At 39.8% G+C, this 26,121-nt stretch overlaps 1 protein-coding gene across 1 annotated transcript in view; it reads left to right on the top strand.

Annotated features, from left to right (window-relative positions):
• CFAP54 (cilia and flagella associated protein 54) overlaps positions 1–26,121 on the top strand; it is a gene marked incomplete at its 5' end in the record, with an annotated part of 249,288 nt that overhangs the window by 140,235 nt on the left and 82,932 nt on the right. The window contains 6 exons of the mRNA XM_081083442.1: positions 2,150–2,216; positions 5,980–6,162; positions 8,784–8,870; positions 13,913–14,035; positions 19,882–19,935; positions 24,478–24,685. Of these exons, the coding sequence (XP_080939568.1) occupies positions 2,150–2,216; positions 5,980–6,162; positions 8,784–8,870; positions 13,913–14,035; positions 19,882–19,935; positions 24,478–24,685 (722 nt within the window). The remainder of the gene's footprint in view (positions 1–2,149; positions 2,217–5,979; positions 6,163–8,783; positions 8,871–13,912; positions 14,036–19,881; positions 19,936–24,477; positions 24,686–26,121) is intronic.

The following is a 26,121-nucleotide window of genomic DNA, read 5'->3' on the forward strand; positions in this document are numbered from 1 at the left end:
GGGGAGGTAAGAAATTACCTAGTTAAAAAGTATTAAACAGTAAAGTATTAAACATTTTTAACAATGTTGTGAAGTTGATTGTTTTGCACTCCTGGGAAAGAACTCATACACACACATATACACACACATACACACACACATGCACACACACATATGCACATACACAATCCCCACACAAGTCTGAGCTTGTGACTTAGTAGAGCTTGACAGCAGAGAAGAGAAAGGTTGATAAAAATTCATGGCTTGAAAAAGAATTGCTGCAGCATTCCAGCCATTGGGCACCTCAGCTTCTCTGAGCCCCTGAAGTTATTATCTACTGATTTTCAACCAACAGGAAGTCATTTCTGATTGTCCAGCTGCAGGTCTGCCTTCCACAGGATAGATGATACTCCAGGGGCCTTGGCTGTTCTCAGAGGTTCCCTGACCAGAGGAAACTCTTCTCCCTGCTCCTCAGAGGACAAACCCCATACCCAAATATCCACATAGAGAAGCTGAACTCAGATAGATGTTAATTAATTAATATAGTCAACTAGAGGCCCAGTGCATGAAATTCATGCACTCAGAGCGGGGTCCCCCAGCCTGGCCTGTGCCCTGTCACAGTGCAGGAGCCTGGTGATCGATCACCCCAAAGAGGTAGGGCCTGCCCACCCATCCAGGAATCCTTGATGGATTGCCCCAAAGAGGTAGGCTGGAGCCAGGGGTCCCACCTCCTGCTGTGTGGAGCCAGGAGGCGGGACCCCCAGAGCCCCCAGGCAAACCTCGCCACACGAAGCTGGGAGGCGGCAGGACCCCCAGGCAGGCTCCGTGACATGCATGCAGCATCAAGCCCAGCCCCCCCCTCACCTGCACACCTGCTGTGCATGCAGCCATCTTGTGATGGCGTGAGGGCATCACGGCATGACGACTACTTAGGCTTTTATTAGTAATGATATGGTGAAACCACCTGGTTTTATCTAAATAAGACTTAGATGAAGGTAATGTGGTTATAGCTTTAGCTATGAATTTTAAGACCCACATGAAAAGAAATTCAAACTCTTCTACTAGACTTAACACGAGACAGCAGTAAATTCAGAGGCATTACCATAATCTTTGGTGGAGAGACTTACTAGTGTGTCCATAATGTACTGCTGGTGAGAAAACACACTGTTTCATTTTTAGAAGGATTATGTAACCACTAGAGGCCCATTGCAGGAAGATTCCTGCAAGAATAGGGCTTCCTGCAGCTGGAGCAAAACACAGAAGGGAGCGAAACCCACTGAGGCAGGTTTGTTCCCACTCCCAGCCACTGTGGCTGGGTTTGCCCTCCCGCTCCCAGCTGCTGTGGCTGGGTTTTATTCTCCCGCTCCCAGCCACTCCAGCTGGGTTTCCCCTCCCGCCTCCTGCCTCTGCAGCCTTGGCTCCGTTCCTGTCTCTGCTGCCTCTACTTTGCTCCCTTCTGTAGCGCTTCGCTTCTACGTTGTCTTCAGTCTTCGCTCCCAGCCAGTATATGCAAATTAACTGCCATCTTTGTTGGCAGTTAATTTGCATATCATGCTGATTAGCCCATGGGAGGCATAGCGAAGGTATGGTCAATTACCATGTTTGTCTATTATTAGATAGGAGGATACTCATTAAAAACTTTAAAATTGTACACCCTCTTCCCACCAAAATTCCACTTCTAGGGATTTATTCTGTAGAACTAATGGGACAAGTGCTTAAATATGTAGATTCCAGTGTTTACCTCAGTATTGAACAAATCAAAATGGTATGAATACTTTTATATTATGGTATGTTCATATGGTAAAGATACTAAAGTTCTGTAAAGTAATAATGTGGCTCATTATGTCCATGAATTTAAATTTGTTTATAAAGTTATATGTATTGCATAATTCTAGTCTTAATATGTGTGTTTTTAACTAGAAAAATATCTGGAAGGAAATGGGTTAAAAAGTTGCCACTAATCAATGTTTAGGTGGTAAGATTATAGGTGTTTTTTAATTTTATTTTTTATCATTCTCAGTGTTTTAGATCTTATAGGAGTATGTAGCACCTTCAAAATAACAAAGGCTACTTTAATTTTGGAAAGTCTGTGAATATAAGAGATGTATTTATATAAAATATTTTTGAGAAATAGTCTATGAATCAGTTTCTTTTTCTTATACTTATTTAGATTTATTAAGGTGTTGGACGTTGAGAAGAGATCCAACTGTTGCATTTTGTCCGCATTACTCTTTCAGGTAATATTTGATGTTTATCTTTCTACAGTAGCATCACCATTCACTCAGTAAAATATAAAAATAAAATAAGGCTAGTAGTTTATCATATTCATGAAACGTCCAGGTAGGAAAATAGCATGAACTTTGATTACATATCATAAGCCCATCTTTCCTTCTGTGGCTGAACCCCCATTTGCTACTTTCACCTTTAGTGCCCAGCAGAGTCTGTTTCCCCTTGGGATTCCAGAGGAGTTTTTCAGATAAGGAAACTGAGACTCCGGTCCTTAGTAAGATCATGTTGCTTGTGAGCAGCAAAGTTGGTCTGGTTGCCTTAGATTACCTCATCCCTAAATAAAGTTTTGCTCGATTCCAAGATATCAAGTATGCTATGTAATGAAAGCAAGAACTAGGTTGAAGACCACAGAAGTATGAGGAGTGTTTGCAGTTCCTAGGATCGGGGTTTGACTTTACTGGAGAAAAAAGGAGCTTTTATCTGAAATACAAGACATTTTCAGATTCAGGAATGTCACTGGGGCCTTTGCAGTGTACTGAAGGTTCTGTTTACTTTGAAGTATGGGCGCCTTGTTCTGTGTATCACAGGAGTCTGATATGACAGCTGTATAGATAAGATCTTTGGGAAAACTTTCTCTGGATGTAAGGCCAGACTTTTCAATTTTCTTATGTTTTATTCACCTCTTGCCTGAGCTTCAAAGGGAAGAAGGGGAAGAGGCAAGGGTGTAAAGGGAACAATAACCTGATTCCACCTCCACATATTGCATCCTTTACCTACTCTACCTCTTGTTCTTGAAAATAATGCAGTTTATGTTATAGAAAATAAGTACAGTTGACCCTTGAACAACTGGAGGGTTGGGGGCATGCTGACCCTACATAGTCGAGAATGTGTGTATAACTCTTACTTCCCCAAAACTTAGTTGCCCCTCCGTATCCATGGGGGATTGGTTCCCCCACAGATAGTAACTTCTATGGGTGCACAAGCCCCTGAATAAAATGGCATACATCAGTGCATGTAGTTAGCCCTCTACATGCAATTCAAAGGTCAACTGTAATTTAAAAATAAATGTCAGTTTTTGCTTAATGTGAACAAATTTCTTAATAATACTACACCTAAATTAGGTGGCAGGATTTATTTTTAAAACCTGTTGATTCTTTTTATGTTTTCAAAGCAAATTTTTAAGACTAAAAATTTAAACAACTACCTAGCATTTTAGAGTAGTTACCTTATAACCTTAATGAGTAATCTGATGAAAATTCTTTCAGATATTTGCATAAAATAATTTTAAATGCATTTGTCACTGAGAAGTTTTAATTTTTTAAATATAATATAAGAAGCACTCCTAAACATAAAATTTGATTTTGTGTATTCATCTTATTTCTCAACATCTAGTAAAATGTTGGTCAAATAACTTACTTAAGAAATACTAGTCAAATAAAATAAATCACTTTTTCTTTTTTTTTTCTTTTTTTTTAAAAATATATTTTATTGATTTTTTACAGAGAGGAAGGGAGAGAGATAGAGAGTTAGAAACATCGATGAGAGAGAAACATCGATCAGCCGCCTCCTTCACATCTCCTACTGGGGATGTGCCCGCAACCCAGGTACATGCCCTTGACCGGAATCGAACCTAGGACCTTTCAGTCCACAGGCCGACGCTCTATCCACTGAGCCAAACCAGTTTCGGCTACTTTTTCAATTAATTCAGTTAAAATTAGGAATTACCTCTACTTGATTTAGGCTTCTGAAATAAGCTGTTGCCTCCTTTACTTATAGGTTGATAGAGTAAAAAGAACATCGTTTTTTGTTGTTTTTTTTTAGTTAAATAGATATGACTTTGAATCTTCTTTCTACCACTACTAGCTGTGTGACCTCAGATAAATTGTTTAAGCCTCGGTTATTTCCTTTGTGAGATAATAATCCTGCTAGGGGTTGGTTAAATGAGGATTAAATGAGATAGTGTTTATAAAGAATTTGCCATAATGCCCAATGCAAAATCATCCCTCTCAAATGATAACAATCCTATATAATAAAAGAGAAACATGGTAATTGGCCTACGACCGCTACGCTTCCCATTGGCTAATCAGGGCAATATGCAAATTAACTGCCAGCCAAGATGGCAGCCGGGCAGCTTGAAACTAACATGAGGCTTGCTTGCTTCAGTGACGGAGGACTCCTGCCGCTGCAGGCCTCTGAGCTGGCAGTTTGAAACATAGTTACAAAAATAGAAGCTAAACAAAACCCCAGAAACCAACTTTCAGCTAGCTGGGATCTCAGACCTGGAGTTGATACAGAGTTTCGATTGTAGAACGGAAACAAACCAGATACCTGCTTTCAGGAGCGGAGGCCTAAGAGCTGGAGCCTCAGAGCTAAAGCTGGCTCAGAATAAAAAAAAAAAGAAAGAAAAAGAAAAAAAGAAGCAGTTGGGAGCTTCAGTCCCAGCCTGAAAACAGCCCTCAGCCCCTCACCCAGACTGGCCAGGCACCCCAGTGGGAACCCCCACCCTGATCCGGGACACCCTTCAGGGCAAACCAGCCAGCCCCCACCCATGTACCAGGCCTCTATCCTATATAGTAAAAGGGTAATATGCCTCCCAGCACCGGGATCAGCGGAGCCGAGTGGTCTCCCGAGTGGTCTCCCGGGATCAGCATGACAGGGGCAGTGCCCAAACCCCCTGATCGCCCTGTGGCTCTGTGTGTGACAGGGGGCGGGGCCACAACCTCCCTATCGGCCCTGCTCTGTTCGTGACAGGGGAAGGCGCCCCAACCCCCTGATCGGCCCTGCTCTGTGCCTGATAGGGGGGGGCTCCTCAACCTCCTGATCACCCTGCGGCTCTGTGTGTGACAGGGTGCAGTACCCCAACCCCCCCACCCCACGGGCCCTGCTCTGTGTGTGACAGGGTAGAGCCATAACCTCCCCATCGGCCCTGCCCTGAGTGTGAGAGAGGTGGCGCCCCAAACCCCTGATCAGCCCTGCTCTGTGGGTGATAGAGGGCATCGCCCCAACCCCCTCACCCCACTGGCCCTGTTCTGTGTGTGACAGGGTAGAGCCATAACCTTCCCATCAGCCCTGCCCTGAGTGTGACAGTGGTGGCGCCCCAACCCCCTGATCGGCCCTGCTATGTGAGTGATAGAGGGCGGCACCCCAACCCCCTGATCCACCCTGCTCTGTGCGTGACTGGGGGGAGCTCCCCAACCCCCTGGTCAGCCCTGCTCTGTGCATGACAGGTGGCAGTGCCCAAACCCCCTGATTGGCCCTGCTCTGTGCGTGACAGGGGGTGGCGCCGCAACCTCCCCATCAACCCTGCCTTGAGTGTGACAGGGGGCACCCCAACCCTCCAATCGGCCCTGCTCTGAGCCCAACCAAGGGCTGCACCTAGGGATTAGGCCTGCCCTCTGCCACCCGGGAGCAGGCCTAAGCCAGCAGGGCGTTATCTCCCGAGGGGTCCCAGACTGTGAGAGGGCACAGGCCAGGCTGAGGGACCCCCTCGCCCCCCCGAGTGCACAAATTTTTGTGCACCAGGCCTCTAGTATAATGATAATTTCTCTTGAAAATAATATGTATCCAGTTACCATGGGATTTCAGAGGCAACATCAAAAGCATTTGGAACCTCTGATGCTGATAATATTAATGATAAGTACTGTTTATTACATGGTAGAGTGTGCTAGGCATGTGCTAAGCACTTTAGGAAGTAATACATGTCCTTGTCCTTCTGTGTCATGATTGTCAATGCTATTTACAGCTTTTTGTCTCACCTTTTATCATCTTCAGGGTTTGCTGAGAACCACACTTCCACATCCTAAAGCTGAACGTTGCTATGCTCAGTATGAAATCACTCAGCTTCTCCCAGGCATCGAGCTCTTCTCGGATATATACCGGGCTAACATTTGCTCTGTAGTTGCCAGTCTGTATTATGTTATACGCGAACTGCATTTTGCTAAGCAAAATATAATCGTAAGTAATTGGTAAAATTAATAAATCTTAATTTGCTGTGGCCTTATTTTTTTGCCCACTTAACCTTATTCTTTTCAAAATTTGTTAATATTTTGGTCAGCTCTTATTTACCTTTTAAACTCTATATTCAAGATACTTATCTGTACTTCAAAATAAAATATATTAATTGAGATTCTTTGACATCATTGTTTGCATTGCTTTGGGATTCAAAAGCAATGTCTGTTTGATTTCATTCTCTTTTTACTCTAGTTTACCTTTTTTTCTTAAGATATTTGGTGAAATTGATTTAGAGAGGTTCTCAACCTTCTGGCCCTTTAAATACAGTTCCTCATGTTGTGACCCAACTATAAAATTATTTTCGTTGCTACTTCATAACTGTAATGTTGCTACTGTTATGAATCGTAATGTAAATATCCTATATGCAGGATGGTCTTAGGCGACCCCTGTGAAAGGGTCATTCGACTGCCAAAGGGATCGCGACCCACAGGTTGAGAACTGCTGGATTAGAATGTTTCACTAGTCTCAAACAAAAGAATCTAGTGCACATGTAACTTAATGCATTGTCATGCAGATCACATCAGTACCCAAATTATGAGGCTATTTACTTATTGAGATAAATTTAGTTTTGTGTCACTTGTCCTTTCTCTGGTAAGGGTATATTCTAAGGAAACAACGTATTCTAACTGTGAAATAAAAGATAGATACTTCTTAATATCCCAGGAAATTAAAAAAATTCCAATACAACTCTTTTTTTCCTTTGGGGAAATGAACCACGATATGTATATACCATAAATTTGAAGGTGATTGCATTTTTAAAACAAGTTAGAATGTTTTAATTGTTGGTCATTTTATATTTTCTTCCTTGATTTTATTTTTCCTATTTTCCTCCTATATGCTATTTCCTCTACTTTTGTATCTCTTCTTTCTCCTGGTTTGCTTCTTAATATCTATTCTGTCTCCTTTTCTTTCATAATTTTTATACCTACTTTCTTTTTTTTCAAGTATTGTTTTCTATTCTCTTCTAAATTCACTCTCTCTCCTTGTATTGAAAATATTTATTTCTCCCTGATATGAATTGTTAAATTATAAAGCCATGTGTTAAAGTGTAAAGGTAGATAAATGCTTTTAACACTTGGCATATTTGGCAAGAAATTGTTTATTAGAAAAAAAATAACAAAATGGTGCTCTTCTCATTGTTAAGGGGATTCATTTCTGGATTTAGAAAACAGTTCTATCCCCTGGGTAACCTTTAGCTGTCTAGTCATACTCATATATAATACATATCACTGCACTGAAAAAGAAATGAGACTTTTTTTTCCCTCTGAAGCTTAAGAAATTGAGAACATTTTTCTGAATAATTGAGCAATTGGCGGCAATAACATGTTGTGGTTTTATTTCTCACTAAAGAAAAGAAAATCTCAGAGGTAATAGCCAACTCATTGTTTTGTGCTGCATTAATTGTAGAAAAAAAGGTATTGTGTTGTTTTTATTGCATAATTGTAGAAAATTGTGTTGTATACTGTTTGAAACGTTTAAGATCAGTTCTAATCTTTTTTAAAGCTGTTGCCATTAGCAGCTGCCCATTGACTGACAGAATCTTCTTAGCTGAACTTCCAGGACGTGAACAGTTTCCATTTTGTGTGACACTACCCCCCGCCCCAAAGCTAGGTAGCTAAGGAGCCTGCTGTCACTGTAAAACTTTCTCTGGGACCCATTGTTGTGGATTCATGGGAAATAGTTTTCTAATTAATGGGCATCCTAATTATCCTTCTTGCTCAGTCTTCCTTTAGTGGGCAGGACCCAAGTTGTAGGACCCAAGGTGAGCTTCAGTTTTGAGTTGAGATCAGGAAGAGCTATTCCGAAGTCTAGGTGAAACTGCCCCTCAGCACCAGTGTCTAGCAGTGGCTAGGTAAATTGAAATATTGATAGTCTGAAAAAAAAAGAAATAAATACTGAAGGTCTGGAACCCTTCATGTATGTATACCTGTGAAATTTCAAGAAGGGAGTTGAGCTTTGGGGTTAATTCTAGGAAAATAAAAGCATTATGTGACGAGTAAGCTTGGGTTTTAATCAGCAGACTATACACTCTGTGAGGGCAGTGGTGTGTTAGATTTTTTTCTTATTCAACAGAGCCTGCCACAGAATAGGCAAGTGATAAATATTAGTTTTTGATACAGATATTCTAATTAGAAGACAAATGGCTGCTGACACTGCGAGGAATACGTAGGTGCCATCAGGGGCCATGGATGTGAGTTCCACTGCTTTAAATTTGGCATTGATTTGGTAGGCCTAACAAATCTCGAATGTTTCCGCAGTCCTCAGTGATTCCTACATATGTGTTGAATTAATTTTTCAGGGAAGATAATTAACTGCATTTTTACTTTTGGAAAAGATGTGCAAGCCTAGGGTTTGTGTACCAAGCAGCATGTACTTGGAATTTTAAGTTCTGATAAAATTATGAAGCATATGCTAGGAAGAACATTTTACTTACACCAAACGTTATAGTCTCCTTGCATGGAAAAAGCAATCACTATTTTACACAACATCTCCTACACTACTTCGCTAAATTTTATTAGTCGGTTATTAACTTGATAAAATATGTTTTGCTTTTCTGTTGGTAGATTCTGCCTCTCCTTGCATTATACCAATATTTTGTTGCTGGAATTTGTCAAGACTTGGTCAGAAATCTAGAAGTAAGAATCCTCAAGGTATGTTACAAGTTTTTTAAAACATTTGATATTCTTGAACTGTTAAAGATATTGCCATGAATTAATTTGGTTCTAGTACTCATAATAATAAGCTGATAATAATATGGTTTACTGATATTAAAAAAAACTTGCCCATTATTATAATAAAGTATGAGAAAGCCAGTTATAAAGGTTTAGATGACTTTATGCTTGGGCCCCAGTACAGTGAGGAACAGCTACACCTGGTAACAAGGCTCTCCCAAAACCAGTCAGTCTAGAGATCACCACTTCTGAAGCATTGGTTTGCTGAAAGAATGGAGACTAATGAGTCAGTTTCCTGAAGTTTCTGTGAAACTTTTGCTAAGGATCTTTATGTATGTTATGGTACACATAGTTTTTAATTGCTCAGAAACTTAAAGTGACAAAACACACAGGCACTAAATTACAATTAACTATGGAACCTTAGAGTTTGCTGAAGTTCTCTGCCTTCAAGGTTCATGTGCAGTTGGCTTGAACCCCATATGGAGTGGGAACCTCTAGCACCTCATTCTCTCTGCCCCATTTCTCAGTCAACTATGGTCACCAGCTCCCACTTTTGTTGAATTTATTTTGTACATGGATTATCTCAACATTCAGCACATTTGCTCCCTCTTCTGTATGTCCTCATCTCTAATATGGAAGTCAGCACTATTCCATGTCACACGCACACACTTCACCTAAGGCCTTTATATCTATACTAGATATATCATCCCGTGCATGAATTCGTGCACCAGTGGGGTCCCTCGGCCTGGACTGCAGGATTAGGTCAAAACCGGCTCTCCGACATCCCTCAAGGGGTCCTGGATTGTGAGAGGGCACAGGCCAGGCCACAGGACCCCACTGATTGGCCAGACCCCAGCAGCAAGCTCACCTCCCGGTTGGAGCGCCTGCCCCCTGGTGGTCAGTGCACATCATAGCAAGTGGTTGAGCAGCCTTAGTATATCATTAGCATATTACGCTTTGATTGGTTGAATGGATGACCAGACACTTAGCATATTAGGCTTTTATTATATAGGATTGAACTTTTCAGAAAATTGGGAACACAGGAAAACTTAAGATGAGGCAAAACAAACAATTGGAAATAAAATATTTGACATCATGGAACTTAAAATATTTTTTGGCCAACATCTCTTTCTTTTGCCTCCCAGCCCGTAACTTGATCAGCTCTGTGACAGTAAATGTTTCATAACTTCACTCTAAAAAGAGCTCTGATTTGTAGCATTTAAAATTTCCATGGTGTAAGTACTGTCACTATAGCTGATGTAAGCCTACCAGTTGGGCATTACTGAATGTGAATTTGGGACAAGATGTGCAGTCAGCTTTTATAATTGGGAGTGAGTGGGCTCCACATACTACTGGCTTAATCCTCCTTATTCTTTGGAAATGCCCTCTATCCTTCTTCCCAAATTTTTCCTGTTTTCTAATGAGCGAAAATTAGAATTCTCTTTAAACTGTTCTCTCTATCCAGACCCTGCCCTTGGGCCTATGTTTTCAGACCCAAATAGTCCATCACATTCTGTTTCTAAATAGAGGAAATACCTTACCTAAGAGGAATTCTGGTGCTTATTAAGATAATCTATTTTAATTTGGGAATAAATAATTCGTTATTAGCCATGGTAATTTCTGAATCACCATTACTGAGTTACTGAACTCTTAAAGAGTTCTCCTGCTTTTGAATTTCAGTAACACTTTTAAAAAACCCAGCATACAACTTTTCTCTCTCTTTTAAAAAAACAGTGTTCTCTTCAAGATTGCCAAATTTTTGAATGCTAGGGCCTGTATTTATTCACCTTTTAGTCCTGTATAATGTCTTGAGTAATAAATTCATATACTTGATATTCATTAATTAATTATTGAATTGAATTTAAAATCTACAGACATTTGTTAAATGTCTGTAGTGTTTAGTGAAAACTCGCCTAGAAGGAACTTGGTAAATATTTATTGCTTCATCTGGGAAACAACCTTTATTGAGTATGTCTTATATAAAAGCACCATATAAGTAACTCTAATCAAAGAAATGTAATCCCATGGCCCTTGCTTATAGAGACATAAAAACAAGGCAAAGAGACAGGACATAACACACAAAACAGTAACGTGTGCACCTTCCACTGACCATTTCCCAACGAGTGTGATGAGCACTGTTCTCCAGGAGTTTGAAAGAGGGGAAGATGATTTTGAATCTCTATCTTTCACAAAGTAGATAAGATTTAGGCTTGAAAAGAGTAGATCTAACTGAGCAGGAGAGAGGAAGAAGGGAAGATTCTTGGCAGACGGTAGTGTGAAAGGTTGAGGTGAGAAAGTATTTGCCTTGCTTAAGTGCAGAGGTGGTTCAGTTAGACTGGAGTGGAGGTTCAGAGTAGGGAGGTTGGAGAAGAGAATAACACGAGGGTACCAGAGGTCCATGACATGGAGCAAACCGGGGGCCCAGGCTTGAGTTCAACTGGGACATACCGTGGAGGCTGAGCAGGAGGAGGAATGAGGAGATGGGGCTAACCATTTTATTCTGGTCTGTGGTAAGAGGCAGGCATGGAAGGGTTGCAGTGACCATTACTAACATGTCAGAAGGAGATGCAGAGAGGCACTGAAAGAACAAAGTTTCTGGTTAAATGATTATTTTTTATTGGGTTGTTAACTTGACAGGACACTGGACTACTCTTTTTGTACCAGAGTCGCTTCAAAACCAGTGAAGAACTGTGAACTCCATTCTGGAGCCTCAGGGTGGGAGGGGGAATTCATTATAGAATTGTGGTCAGGAGAAGGACGTGATCATATGTGTCTGGGAGCAGTGTGAGGAGCAGGGTGAGATGGAAGTGGGTCTTATTGGCAGAGTAGGACTGAAAAACCCGACCAGGGTTTTAACAGAAGCAATGAAAAAGGGCAACTGCTGCATCATACAGAGGAAAGGATTGACCGCCTGTGTGTGCAGAGTTTGCCTGGTCTTTCTGAGTGAACGTGTCAGTGAGTGGGAAGGGTCTCAGGAAATAGTCCTCAGATTCCTGAGGCTGTGCTAGCTGCTTTTTGACACATCAAACAGCAGTAGATCATGCTGTTAAGTTTCTGCAATACACCAGTGTCTTTCAGGGAAAGCTCTGAGACCTCCTTATGATCAGCTAGCCTGGCTCCACTTTAGAACTGCCAGCATCTTGACAGATTTTTTACTCTCAACACACTCAACATTCGTGGAAAGGGTATGGTTAGGCCTGTATTTGTGTGAGTGAAGGGCTTATTTGTGGGTAGTCTTTTCCCCATCTGGCTGTGTTCACAGCATTAGTCATTTCTGCAAATACATGTCCACTGTTATCACCATTGCGTTTTTGAGTGGTCAGACTGGTAGTCCATGTACAGCAGTCTGACCAGAGAAGAGTACCTTCACACAGATATGAGGAAATGTTCCCTCCAAGGAGCAACGAGAAAAATATTCATCTATGAGTCAGAGAGATGTGACTCCCGAATGCCTGCTTTGATGTTCTTTGACACTGCGGAGATTAGAGCCCAAGGTGTCTTGGGCAAGACCCAAAGTATGCAACCCAATAGATGAGAAGTTTTCTCCATTAAAAATGCCCTCCTGCCCAGTCGGCGTGGCTCATTGGTTCAGCATTGATCTATGAATCAGGAGGTCATGGTTTGATTCCCAGTCAGGGCACATGCCTGGGTTGTGGGCTCAGTCCCTAGTGTGGGGCGAGCAGGAGGCAGCCAATCAATGATTCTCTCTCATCATTGATGTTTCTATCTCTCTCTCCTTCTTCCTTCCTCCCTGAAATCAAAAAAATCTATTAAAAATTTTTAAAGAAAATATCCTCCTGACCTTTTAGATTATATGTTCATGTTATTGTCACATCTAATTTCCCCTAACTTACCTTATTTTTATTTCTTTAAAATCTATTCGTTCTTCAGATTCCTGAGACTGTTAGCTGTTTTCAAAACATGTCAGGTTAGGGCCTGCCCTGTTCAAACTCTCCTATAGCTTCTTATCAGCCAGAAAAATGTCCCAAGTCCCCACTTTGGTGCACAGGCCACCGTTCACACCTATCTCCCAATCCTCTGCCCCTCTCTCCCTAAGCTCCTGCCACACAGGCTATTCCTTGAGCACACCAGGACCCCTGTTACCTTTGTACTTGAGGTCCCCTCAGCACATTTTCATGTGTCTCTCTCCCTCACATCATTTCCAAACCTTTCTCAAAGACCTTTTCCTCAGAGAAGTTCTTCCTGACCCAGGCATTGAAAATAGCATTTTTGTCAGTACCCTCAATCCCTTCTCATGCTCTTTATATCGTTATGTATCACTTACATTTAGCTAAATATACATCCTGATGGAATGTAAACTCCAAGAGGACTTGATGCATAAGAGGTGCTCAATAAACATGTTAAATGAATGAACAAATTTGATCATAACTTTTTTCTTCTTAAAGTTCCCTGATTGAATGGTCTGCAGGATTATATTCAAAATAAACCATGTACAATGTATAGTTACCAACCAATTACTGTTGTTAAGTTTATGTCTTTAAAATCGACAGTGCCCATTAATTATGGGTAAGAAAATGAAGGTTGTCTCTATGTTGTGGAGTTCATCCACCTCTGGGCTTCTTTGACTCTCCTCAGGGTGTGAGAGAATATCAGGAGTGTTTTTGTTTTATTTTTCTTTTAAACCACACTTCACCATGGAAACATAAAGATAAATCCAATTATTTTTTTAACTCTTCCATACCTATAATATTTTTATGTGTTTGCCTCTAATGAAACAGGAGCCACATTTGAAAAACATTCATTGTTTTGAATAGACCCCTGCTGTTGTTTATTAGCTTCTTGGTCTATCACCTGTGCAAACTGCCTTCCACACAAACACGTGCATCTCCATCACCCGTGTTTTCCAAACATGAATTTATTTACACATTACCAACATTGACACATTACGAACATTAAGTACAAATTTTGGATCTCAATTGATAATTTTTTTCTAAAAATGTTTATTTTATAAGTAAAACAAATTGTTTAATTTCAAATCTCATTTTTTCTTTCCTTTAAAGATTGAAGTCCTTACAGAATTAAGTTTCTTTTCCGAAGCCTTTCATGAGATATTCCAGATTTTTTGTGGAAAGCACATGCCTTCCTTCATACCTACCAGTTCTAGAGCTTGTGGGAGAGTGAAGGTAAGCCTATTGATTTGATTCAAAGACATTTCTTTACCTTTTGAAGGCTACTTTCCTGAAATCCAGGGTATGCTTCCACAAAGGTGTGTTTATAAGTCTCTGGCACTACAGACCTTTCTGCTAAGCCTGGCTATCACTGTTGTCGGGCTTTTACCAGCTTTCATCTGTCTGGAATGGAAGGGTGTCATGGGGGAGGGAATGTGGTCTTGGAGTACATTTGTACAGTAAAATTCTCTATTATAGTTATTATGGTCTCAGTAGCACATCTTATCAGTCACTACCTCTTAGATTTTTGGGAATCTTACCTAATAATAGACAAACATGGTAATTGACCATACCTTCGCTATGCCTCCCATTGGCTAATCAGCATGATATGCAAATTAACCACCAACAAAGATGGTTAATTTGCATAGTAGGTTCCAAGCTATGGAGTGAAGTCTGATGGCCCAGGACTGGAGCAGTGAGGCCTCACACCCTGGCGCCAGGCGGAGCAGCGAGGCCTCACAATCCCGGCACCAGGCGGGGCAGCGAGGCCTCACAACCCCGGCACCAGGCGGAGCAGCGAGGCCTCACAACCCCGGCACCAGGCGGGGCAGCGAAGCCACAGGGCCCCAGGATCAGCAGAGCAGTGAGGCCTCACGGCCTCAGCGCCAGGCAGAGCAGCGAGGCATCACGGCCCCGGGATGGGCGGAGCAGCGAGGCCACAGGGCCCTGGGATCAGTGGAGCAGCGAGGCATCACGGCCCCAGGGCCTACCGAACAGCGAAGCCTGATGGCTCTGGGGTGGCTCTGGCCGGAGCCCAGTCAGAGTGAAGGCCTGGGTCCCAGGTGCGGAAGGAAAACCGTTGCCAGCAGCCAAGGGAAGGGAAGGCCTATTGCACGAATCTCTTCGTGCAATAGGCCTCTAGTACTCTTATAATTTCTGCTCATGTTTTTGTGTGGATGTTTTTGACTTATGTACTTTATACCAAAAGTTAAACATGTTTTTCAAATTTCTTCTGATTTCTGTGAGGAGAGGACAGACCTCAATTATGTCTGCTCCTTTTTGACTTTGGGAAATTGTTTTACCTGGCTTGCTTAATTTGTCTTTGTAAATCAGATAATTGAGGCATCCTTAAAAATGTATACTAGTGTTTATTTTAAATTAGAGTGAACTATTGCTTTCCTCTGCTTTAGTTTTCATGGTGATCTGGGAATCACTGGGTGATCTTGTTTGGGGAGATGCTTGGACTCTCATGGGCCAGCAATAAAGGAGATAGAAGGAGGTCACAAGTCAGCTTCCTGGGGGAGACAGCATGTGGGAGGAGTGAGACTGATAGATACATGCTGGTGGGATTCAAATTTGGAAGACCTAAAAGAAGCCGGGGAATAGGCTGTAAGTCTTGAAAATTACTTGTTTAAGCTTACATTATATTTATATATAATACATTCAGTACTTTGGCTTATCCCCCTAAAATGCATTTAATTATTTCTCAGTCTGACTGCTACAGCATTATAATTTACTATAATATGGTAAGTATGAGGTTATCTACAGAAAATCCTAAGAGGGACATTCAGTAGGCAATAGGATACATGTGTGTGTGTGTGTGTGTGTGTGTGTACATGTATTGATCTATTTATCTTTTGAGGAATCAGTTGGGTTTTGTTCATTTTCTGTAGCATGAATCAATTATTTTCTTACCTCATAAAATTAGAGTGTTTTCTTGCTTCTCAGTCAACAGCCTTCCCCTATTGTAAATAGTTTATTTTTATTATTAAAATCATATTTTAATTTAGTTAAATATTTATTGAGAGTTTACTGAATACAGGCACTATTCCAGGCATGAGGATAGAACAGTAAAAAGACAAATAGAGAGTTAGAGCCTTCCTGGAGGCATACTACTATTGGACAGTCCAGTGAGGAAGACAATGAACATATTAAGCACATACGTATATGTCAGGTGTAGGTGAGCTGTGAGGACAGGCAAACTGAGTTGGGAGGACAGAGTGTCCAGAGCAGCGGGTGGCTGTTTTATTGAGGGTGATTTGGGAAGTCTCTTAATAAGAGAGTTTTGAGGGTGAAAGATTTGAGAGACTAGCTTTCCAAGAAGGAGGAGCTAAGGCCCTGAGGAGGATCCCTGCAAGATGTGGTTGAGGAAAACCAAGCAGACAGGTGAGGCTGGAATAGAGAGGAAGAGGAGAAGAGGAGGGTGACACAAGAGCTAGGTCTTATGGGACCTCACAGGGCTTGGTCAGGGCTGGAGTTTACTATGAATGAACCTTGCAGAGCTTGGAATCGAGGAATGACTAGATAGAAATTGAATGTCAAATGACCACTTTGCTTGCTGTTTGGGGACTAGACTGCGGATAAGCATGAGTATAAATAGGGGAACCAGTTAGAAGGCCTTTGCAAATAATCTGAGTGATACATGACAATGGTTGGGGAAACAGTGGTGGAAGGAGTGAAAAGTGGTCCGATTCTGGGGTTTGCGATGGTAGAGCTCACAGCATTTGTGGATGATGGTTTAGATGTGGGATACAAGAGAAGGGATCAAGCATTATTGCAGAGTATTCAACGTAAGAAACTGGTAGGAAGAAGTTTTTATGAACTAGATGGGGAATACTGCTATGGCAGGAGTAGATCAGTAAGTATGAGATCCCAACTCGACATACAGGAGGGGATCTATTGTTGGTAGGTGCAGAGCATATATGATCTGAAATTCAGGGGAGAGTTTGGGGATTCAGGTAAATTTGGGAATATTAACATAGGTATATTTATAATAATGGGAATGGATAGACTCAGCTGGGGACAGAGGCAGATGAAAAAAGTAGGAGTTAGACAAATGACCCTTGGGGTCATCCACATTTAGAATCCAGGAGTAAGAGAAGAAGAAAGAAGCCAGTTGGGTGGAATGAGAAATGAGAAAATTTTTAATGGTCACTGTTTTCACCAAAATAAATAATCTGAAGCTAATTTTGACAGGTAAATTTCATTTTTATCAAACTATAGTTATCATAAGGCAAAAGTGTGGGTATATTGTCTCCTAGTGTATTGGGATTTCAAATTTTGTATTCTCAAAGTTAGTTCACAGTTTTACAGGTTGAATTGGGAATTTAAGAAGTGTAATTAAAAGAGGAAATGTGTTCAGGGTTTATAATTAAAATAGGTGTCAATGTTATTATTTAAAGAAAGAATTAATGAATTAGATTTCAGTTATAAAAGTACAGTAGGTCATCAAGAGGTTTTTGGAAATTGCAACTTTAAGTGCAAAGATGTATCATGAAACCAATTTCGTCATAAGAAAATTGATATAAGGAAGATCAATTTTCCTATGTCATATTTCTGGTCACAAAAACCAACATCACCAAACTTCTAAATAAAGACCCAAAACACTTCTAATATTGGCCACTGAAATAATTGTGACCTATGCTTGCATGCAAGAAATATTCATAAATAGAAGTAAAGTAATGGTTTTCCAACCTGCTTAATCCAGCTCAGGGTCATGGGTAGCCGGAGCCTATCCCGGCAGCTCAAGTGCCAGATGGGAATCCACCCTGGACAGGATGTCCTTCCACCACAGGGTGCACTCACTCAGATTGGGATAATTTAGACATGCTAACTAACCCAATATGCACATCTTTGGGATGTGGGAGGAACCCAGAGACCCCAGAAAAAACCACACAGACATGGGGAGAATGTGCAAACTCCACATAGACAATGACCCCCACTAGGGATCAATTTTTTCCCTCATCAGTGTTAACACAATGGCACTGAATGAAATGAATTTACTTGAGTACCTGCTGTGTCTGAAAAAGTCTTACAGATTATTATTGGATTTTTCACAGGCTTTTAAAAATTGTATCTTTTAACATTCTACTCATTGATATTCTGCTCTCATCACCAAATCTAAAGTCCCATCAGCTCTCTTCAAATTATATCACCAAGGATCTCCCCCTGGATTCACTCACTTTTCATTGTATTATAGGAGATAAAGAATATCTTCAAAAAAGCAAAAAAAAATTTAAATACTACCAACACTTTCTTTCAATAAGAGCTATATATGATATCTTGGTTTATGGGTCCCACAAAAGCAGATTCTAGACAAAGATTTTGGGGGCAAATACTGTAGTATGTTTGCGAAGTGGCTCCAGAAAGAATGGTGAGCGAGTGGGAAAGCCTGAGAGGGAAGTGAGGAAAACCATTCCATGAAGCATTAAGGAGGGCCCTGCTGTGGGCAATTGAGACTCTCTGAGAGACCAGTTCCCTATACTTCTGGAGTGTTCTTGTGGCCACAGATTGCCCTCCAGCAGAGAGGCACAGATAAAAGTAGGATACCTTCCATAGGTGGCTGCCTGTCCACAAAAGCTGCTGGTGACTTCCAGGTGACCAAGGGGATATGAGCAGGACATCAGTATTGACATCTACGAATGCATCCAACACAATGACACCACAATTTCCTGTGGCAAATAAATTGAATATTTCCTAATGCAACATTATGTTTAGAGCCACACATATTAATAGGTAATTCATTAAGAAGGAAAAGAACTACAAAAAGAGTCATTCTGAAGATTAAACACCATTTCACCTCAAACTGGCCAAGATATTTTTAAGGGCTAATACTCAGTGCTGTTAAAAGTGCAGTAATCCTGGCATTTTCATAAAACACTAGAGGCCCAGTGCATGAACTTTGTGCACTGGTAAGTTTTCTCAATGACTTCTTATCTTATGAGCCTGTGATTCTGTTTCTGAGTATCTACTCAAAGGTGATCATTGGAAATACACAAATAGTCATTAATGTTATTTAGACAGTCCCCTAGCCTCCCCTATCCCCCAATGTCTTATGTCCACTGGTTATGCTTATATGCATGCATACAAGTCCTTTAGTTGATCCCTTACCCCCCTACCAAACAGAAAACACTTGAGAGTGAAAATGGACACTAAACTAAGCAAATATATGTCTTAAAAATAGATTTATTTACAGCCCTATTTTATGTTATTGATCTATAGAATTTTTACATTAAAATATTTTTAAATTAAATTATTTCTAGAAGATTAAACTAATATTTATGTAAATTAAATAAAATATTTAATTCTTATGGATTATTTATATATTAAAAGTATCATAAGTTTAGAATGCTATAGCTTATTTGGAAGAATTAATGAAATAACATTACATCAGTACCAATTCAAAATATTCTACTTTTTCATAGGTTCCTTAAACTTACAAAATGCTTTTACTGCATGCTATACAACAAAAATAGTTACATATATACATACATTATGCAAGGATTTTATCATAAAGCTGATTGGAATAAGGAAAAATAAGGAAAAAATCATGATAAATGTAGCTAGTAAGCTAATTAGTAATATGTAACCATTATGAATTATTAATATATAGCTGTATTTGTCATGGGAAAGTGTTAATGATACACTGTTAAATAAAAATTGTCTACGAAAAAAAAAATGTTATTTAAATAGAGCTGTATGGTGAGGTAAGGGTGGGAAGTGGTCCCATTAGATGTCTAACAATAGGAAAGAGGTTATCCTGCTACATTCATAGGATAGAACATTGTCTAGCTATTAGACTGAAGCTTATAAATAAGTTAATGGTGTGGGAAAGTAATTATGATATAATGTTTAGTGAAAAGGAATACAGATCCATTTATAAAAATTTAAAATATATCAAAAAGAAAAGACACCAAAATATTAACATTGACAACCTAAAAAAGTTTATTTATCTGTGATTTATTATTTTCTTCTTTCTACTATTTTTGTCTTTGACTAGAGCATGTAGTACTATTAACAGTTTTATCTAAAAGAACATTCAATATTCTTGTTTCTAATGTTAATGCTTTGTATGTTGACAGGCATTTCAATTATTTGACTCAGGAAAACCTCTTACTAGTAAAGAAAATATACAGGTAAGGATAACAATAGTTTATATAAACATTGGATATATACTGTGGATAAGTTTTGATTCATTTCAGTCTATTTGAGAAAATACTCTATGTAATATGCTCTTCTATTTCTCAAAATCCTGGGGCCAGACCTAACATTGGACCCAAACTGAGCTGGTTTTCAGATTGGGCAAATAGCACTTATTGCTTCTAAATCTTTTCACTTACACATGCATTCAGTTTGTTCATCTAGCCATGTCAAGTATCTAACTTTGATATTTGTCTGGATTACCTACACAATAATGGTTGACTTTGATGTAAGAAAAGGATTTCGTATATTTTGCAATAGCCCACTTGTTCAATCTCGCTTTTACTCATATCCTTCTCCCCAGTTTGAGACTGCCTCTCAGCCAATGGTTTGGAAAGTTTTCTCCTTTTATTAAAATTTTCTTTATTGAGAAATAATTAACGTATCACATTGTCTAAGGTGCACGATGTGTTATTTTAATCATATCACAATATGATTACCACCATAGAGGAGCAACTCCTCTAATTCCCACCATATTCTTTACAAAGAGAGGGCTAAACTGTCCATTTCAATGTTTGTTCTTGTCAATTGAATGATTGGGATGTAAGCTTTGATGACCTCATAGCATTTAAACAACTTGAAATAATTATTTTTAAAGATTTTAGGACTATTGGCAGTCTGTCCACTGGAAAGTGTTAGAGCACAGGAGTGGTAGTGCAATCATTATTCAAAGGTGATATGGACAGGTAAGGGGCTCTTATGCCCAGGTGACATATCATGCATATAAACGGATATATATACATAGCTTTGTTGTTGTTTTTTAAATGCTAGGAAACAGTGTTCTGTTTTATTAAGTAAGGTATTAATTTTTATTAAATAATTTTGAGAGACACTTCAAACTTGCTTTATTTTTGTTCTCCCTAATTTTGATAGGAATATATCAAATGTAATATAATAATCAAATAAATATAATCTTATTACTTTTTTATTATTGTTTATTTTATTCCACAAGCTTTACATATAATTATGCTTCAGATGATTCATTGTTTTGGCCTTAAAATTTATTTTAACTTGTAAGCAAGTTGCATAAAATGAAAGCGCTGATATTAGAAGATACAAAGATATATTCACATTTCATTTTAGTGTTCCAAGATCTTGGATGTTTAAGAATATTTCTTTCTAGTCATAAATGCCAACGCATCCTAAAAACACTACTTTAAAAAGTGAGTTGAGGTCTAAAGGGAATGTCTGCCTGATCATTTTTTTAAACAAAAGACTGACAGGATAATGAAAAACCGATTTCTATTAGCTAATTAATTAAAACAGAACTGTTGGTCCGCTTAAGACTTCAGATTACTCTTTACATGGGTTACATTTTTGTAGAGTGAGAGAAAGAAGTGTTAAATAGCATTTCTAATTAATCTTTTGATTCTCATGTGTTTGTGTGTAATTGTCAAGACTCATTAAATCCCTGTTGTGGAGAGAAAAGAGAAAACTCCTCTCCCCACTCTCACCCCCAAACAACCGTTCTTTTTCTAGGGTCTGGGATATCAACCGTTTTCCTAGTACAACGGTTTGTTGCCAACTCATTTTCAGTGCTGCTCCAAGGCTGGCTCTTCTGTATGTGCTCATTCCCACCCTTCAGAAGCGGTTAAGAAAGAATGGACAATAGCAACAGACCTCCCCACTGAAAACATGGCCTCCTACTAACCCAAACAATGTTCACATAAAATAAATACGTTCTCTCTTTTCTAGAATAGATAGCCCCAGCATCAGCATTTTATATTAATACAACAAATATTTAATAAGAGCCTATTGTACACAAGGCACTACTCTGGTGCTGTCCAATAAACACATCAATCAACAATACGGACAAACTCCAAGCCCTCAGGAAATGTATATTTTAGTGGGCAAGACTAGTAATAAACATATAAGTAAACATTATAAATAAGTAAAACATATAGTATGTTAGAAGGTGAACCTTCTATGGGGGAAAATAAACCCAGAAGTGTGTAAAGGGGATTGGGGCATAAGGCTAGGTTGGGTGTGATCAGGTTACTGATCACTGAGGTGACATTTGTGAACAGACTTGAAACAACTAAAACCACAAGGCCTATGAAATATGGAGAAAGAGTGATCTAAGAAGAGTGTACAGTGAGAGCAAAGGCCCTGGGGCAGGGTTGCCTAGCTTGGTAAGAAACATCTTGGCCAGTGTTCCTAGAACTGTGTGAATGATTGCAGAGCAGTGGGAGATGAGGTCAGAGAGGTAACAGGGTACCAGTTTGAAATGGGGCCTTTGAAAATTAGGTTCTTACTCTAAACAAAATGAGGAGCCACTGGAGGGTTTGAAACAGAGGTGTGGCCTGATCTGCTTATATTTTAAAAGGATCACTTTAGCTAATCTGAGCCTGTTCTGTACTACATACTGTTTTCGTGCTGTCAATCAAACAAATCGGTCAACCAACAATACAAATTCCCAAGTGTGTGTGTGTGTGTGTGTGTGTGTGTGTGTGTAGGGAGGTAGGTGCGCAGGGGTGGGAGTGGGGTGGGGGGAGGAGGGGAGACTAGAATACCTTTTTGGACATGTTCAGTTTGAGATATCTCTCAGGTATTCAAAGGAAGGTATTGAGTCAGAAGTTGGTTATATTGAGTTCAGAAGATAGATTGGAGCTGCAGAGAAAATCTTTTATTTCATAAGCAATTAGAAGAAATTAAAAACATGATTAAGATGATCTAAAGGCAGGGAGTGAGGACACGGAAGAGGACTGAGCCCTGAGTCACTAAGAGGTGGAGGAGATGGAGAGGAACCAGCAGGGAAGACTGACAAGGAGTGGCCAGTAGGATAGGAAAGAAATCAAGGGATTGTAGTGGCTTGAAAGCTAAGAGAAGCATTTTCAGAAAAGGGACTGATTAATCGTGTCAAATTTTGCTGATGAATCTAGCACTGTAATTTACTGAGTCATAAACATGCATTTTTTTTTTCACATTTAACATCTCTGAAATTAGAATGAATTTTACAGTTGAGGCCATGTGACAGTTTAATTGGCATATAAGATAAAATTTTATAGATCAGCACTTTTCAACCTTTTTCATCTCATGGCACACAGAAACTAATGACTAAAATCCTACAGCACACCAAAAAATGTGTTTTTTGCCAATCTGACAAAAAAAATAGGTATAAGTTTTATTCACTCACACAAGACAGCTATTGTTGTGTTGGCTGTTGTCACTTTTTTATTTGACAATCTAAGGGAAAAGAGGTCATTATGTGTCAGGTATTGCATGCTTTAAAAATTCTTGTGGCACACCATTGTGCCACAGCACACTGGTTGAAAATCACTTAGATCATAAGTAATATGACATATGAAAACTAAGAATTGAACATTGGATTTGGTCAATAGTAGGCCATTGGTAATGTTAACCAAAGGGTTTCAATGTAGGGAAGGAGGGGGTTTATAAGCAAATGAAAAAATGAAAGGAGAGCAATTAGAATATTGACAACTCATTAGGTCACACACCAAAGGGGAGCAAGAATTGGGGGAGTAGCTGGAGAGAAAGTCAGGATATAGGGTTTCTGTTTTTTGAGATGGAGAAGACAGCATGGCTGTGTGCTGATGGGAATGCCACTTGGAAAGGGAACATTTATGATGGAGGAGAATGGCTGAGTAGACCAATGAGGATAGGTTCCATGGCCTAGTGGCAGGATGGCAGGCAGCGTGGTGAGGCAGGTCCTTGGATAGGCTGAAGAGATGGTGGAACTGTGGGGGTCTGTGGATGCTACTTGACTGCTTCAATTTTCTCACTTAAGTAGAGAAATCAAGGTCATTACCTGGGAGGTACATTGGGAAGGAAGAGTTAAAATATAGAAACAAAGAAAGCATGGAAATGGTTGTCTAGGAGAGAGGGAGAATGAATGGACTGGGTTTGGTCAGGAATTTAAAGTGGGACCACTGATCCTGACAGAATGATTTCCCCTGGCCTTCTTCAAGTACAGGGTGCATCCTCCAAGATGGTTTCATATTGGTTTTTACCAGAGAAGTACATATGCACAAGATTGGGGTCTGGGAGTTGAGGGCGTTCACCAGGCAGAGATCTGATGATTGAGTGCAGACCTAAGCTGGGTTTGGGAGCTGGCTTGTCTCCCTCTTCTCCCCATTCCTGTTCTCATAGCTCTAAGTTACTCACATGAAAGCAGAATGGTCAGCATGCATGGCTACTGAGCTGTTGCAGTTTCTCTATTTCAAAAGTGTGTCCTCCTTTGCTCTCAGCCCTGTTTCACACTCATTATGTGGCAGGGCGGGGCTCCTGGGGCAGGTCGTAAATTGGTGGGAAACTGCAGAGGCGCTGTGGAGCCTGGATGATTCTGACATCACATGTTTCTCTTGATAGACCTACTACTATTCACGGTACCTTGTGTCTGTCCCTGTATTCTTTCACCCAAAATCAAATAAGGAATGCAAAAAGGGACAGAAAGCCAAAAGTATATAAAATAATGTTTTACTTATTTGCCTTTATACATTCTTTTCCCATTTTTTTAGGCACTTGATGACTTAATCAATAAAGGCTTGCCTCAAATTCTGCATACAGTTGGACATCAACATCTTATAAATAAATTTTCGTTTGTTAGAGCATACTTGTTAGTAAGTGTGGCTGCAACAATAAATTACGTTCCAGAAAATGTATTAAAAACGGCCACCCATGGATATGTTTCAGAGAAGAGCAAAATGAACTTTCCAAACTTGAAAGGTAATCTTTTGTTTCATTGTTTGCTTGCTTTTCTTTCTCCTCTCTTGCTCCAATTCTGCCCCCTCCACCCCCAGTAATCCCTATGAACAATATAGTATCTATTCCTCCAAATTTTCTCTAAGCTTACTAATGACACACATATGCTTATGTTTAAGTACAGGCATATCCATAGTCATCCATATGTCTCCATATCCATACATTTTATACACACACACACACACATATACACAGTAGGATTTGACATTTGTTTAAAAATGATATATTTTTAGATTTTTCTGCATCATGCCTTTCTCATGCAGGAAATCTTCACTAAAACTGCTCCTAAGTCAACTGCTATGCTTCAGTTCACTATACTGGCTGTGCAGTGTTCTATGATGTCAATGTTCCATGGTGGTTCAGTCATTCCCATATTGATGCTCATTCACTTTGTTTCTAGAGAACAGTGCTGAAGCACTACCTATCCATATGATATAGTGTGTATTCTATGGGTTAAGACACCCATGGATGGAATTTATGAGCCGTAGTGTATATGTATTTTGAAAATGTATTAGATGTCACCATAAAAAGAATTGTTTTCACCATCAAGTCGGATGTTAACTGTGGGTTTTTCATATATGTCTTTTATCAGAGAGAGGAATCCCTAGTTTGTTGAATAATTTTGTCATGATAGAGTGTCACTAAATGCCTTTTCTGCATATATTGAGATATTCTGTGGTTTTTGTTTTTTATTCTATTAACATGGCGTATTACATTATTATTTGATTTTTACGTGTTTAACCAACCTTGCTTTCTTGGGATAAATCCCACTTGATCATGGTGTATACTTTCTTTTTAATGTGTTGCTGATTTCTGTTGGCTATTGTTCCATTGAAGATGTTTGAATCCATATTTATAACAGATACTGGCAAGTAGTTTTCTTTTTTGTGGTGTCTTTGTCTAGTTTTGGTATCAGAGTAATATTGGCCTCTATTTTAAAATGTAAGTCTTATTATTATTGAGGTATGGTAAGGACAACAGATTAGGAGATGGCTGCCATTGAAAACACAGCTTGTTATTTACAGCCCCTAAGAGAAGGGACACAACATGGCAGGGCCACACAGGGAAAGCCACACAGGAGGCAGAGAGATCAGCGAGGAAAATGTGGGTCCTCTTTGGATTGATGTTCATTTTATGTGGATGCTCATCACAGGGTTCTTCATCCCAAGCTCCAGGCATTTGTTTTCTATCTTTGTCTCTCACTTTCTTCCTTAGGGAAGAAGACCCAGTCCCAGATCGTCCTGCTGGGCCTTTCCCAGTGCTCAAACCCTCCTTTATACTCAGCACACCCCTAGCTCCACAACCTCCTAAAGTAGGAGACGAGCCAGATAGGAAGAAGAGAGAAAGTCAGTTGTGCTCAGGTCCATGTTATTCTAGGCTCTTCCTGCTTATTACACTTA

Source organism: Myotis nattereri (assembly GCF_964212035.1).
Source record: "Myotis nattereri genome assembly, chromosome: 2".
Classification (NCBI taxonomy): Eukaryota; Metazoa; Chordata; class Mammalia; order Chiroptera; family Vespertilionidae; genus Myotis; species Myotis nattereri.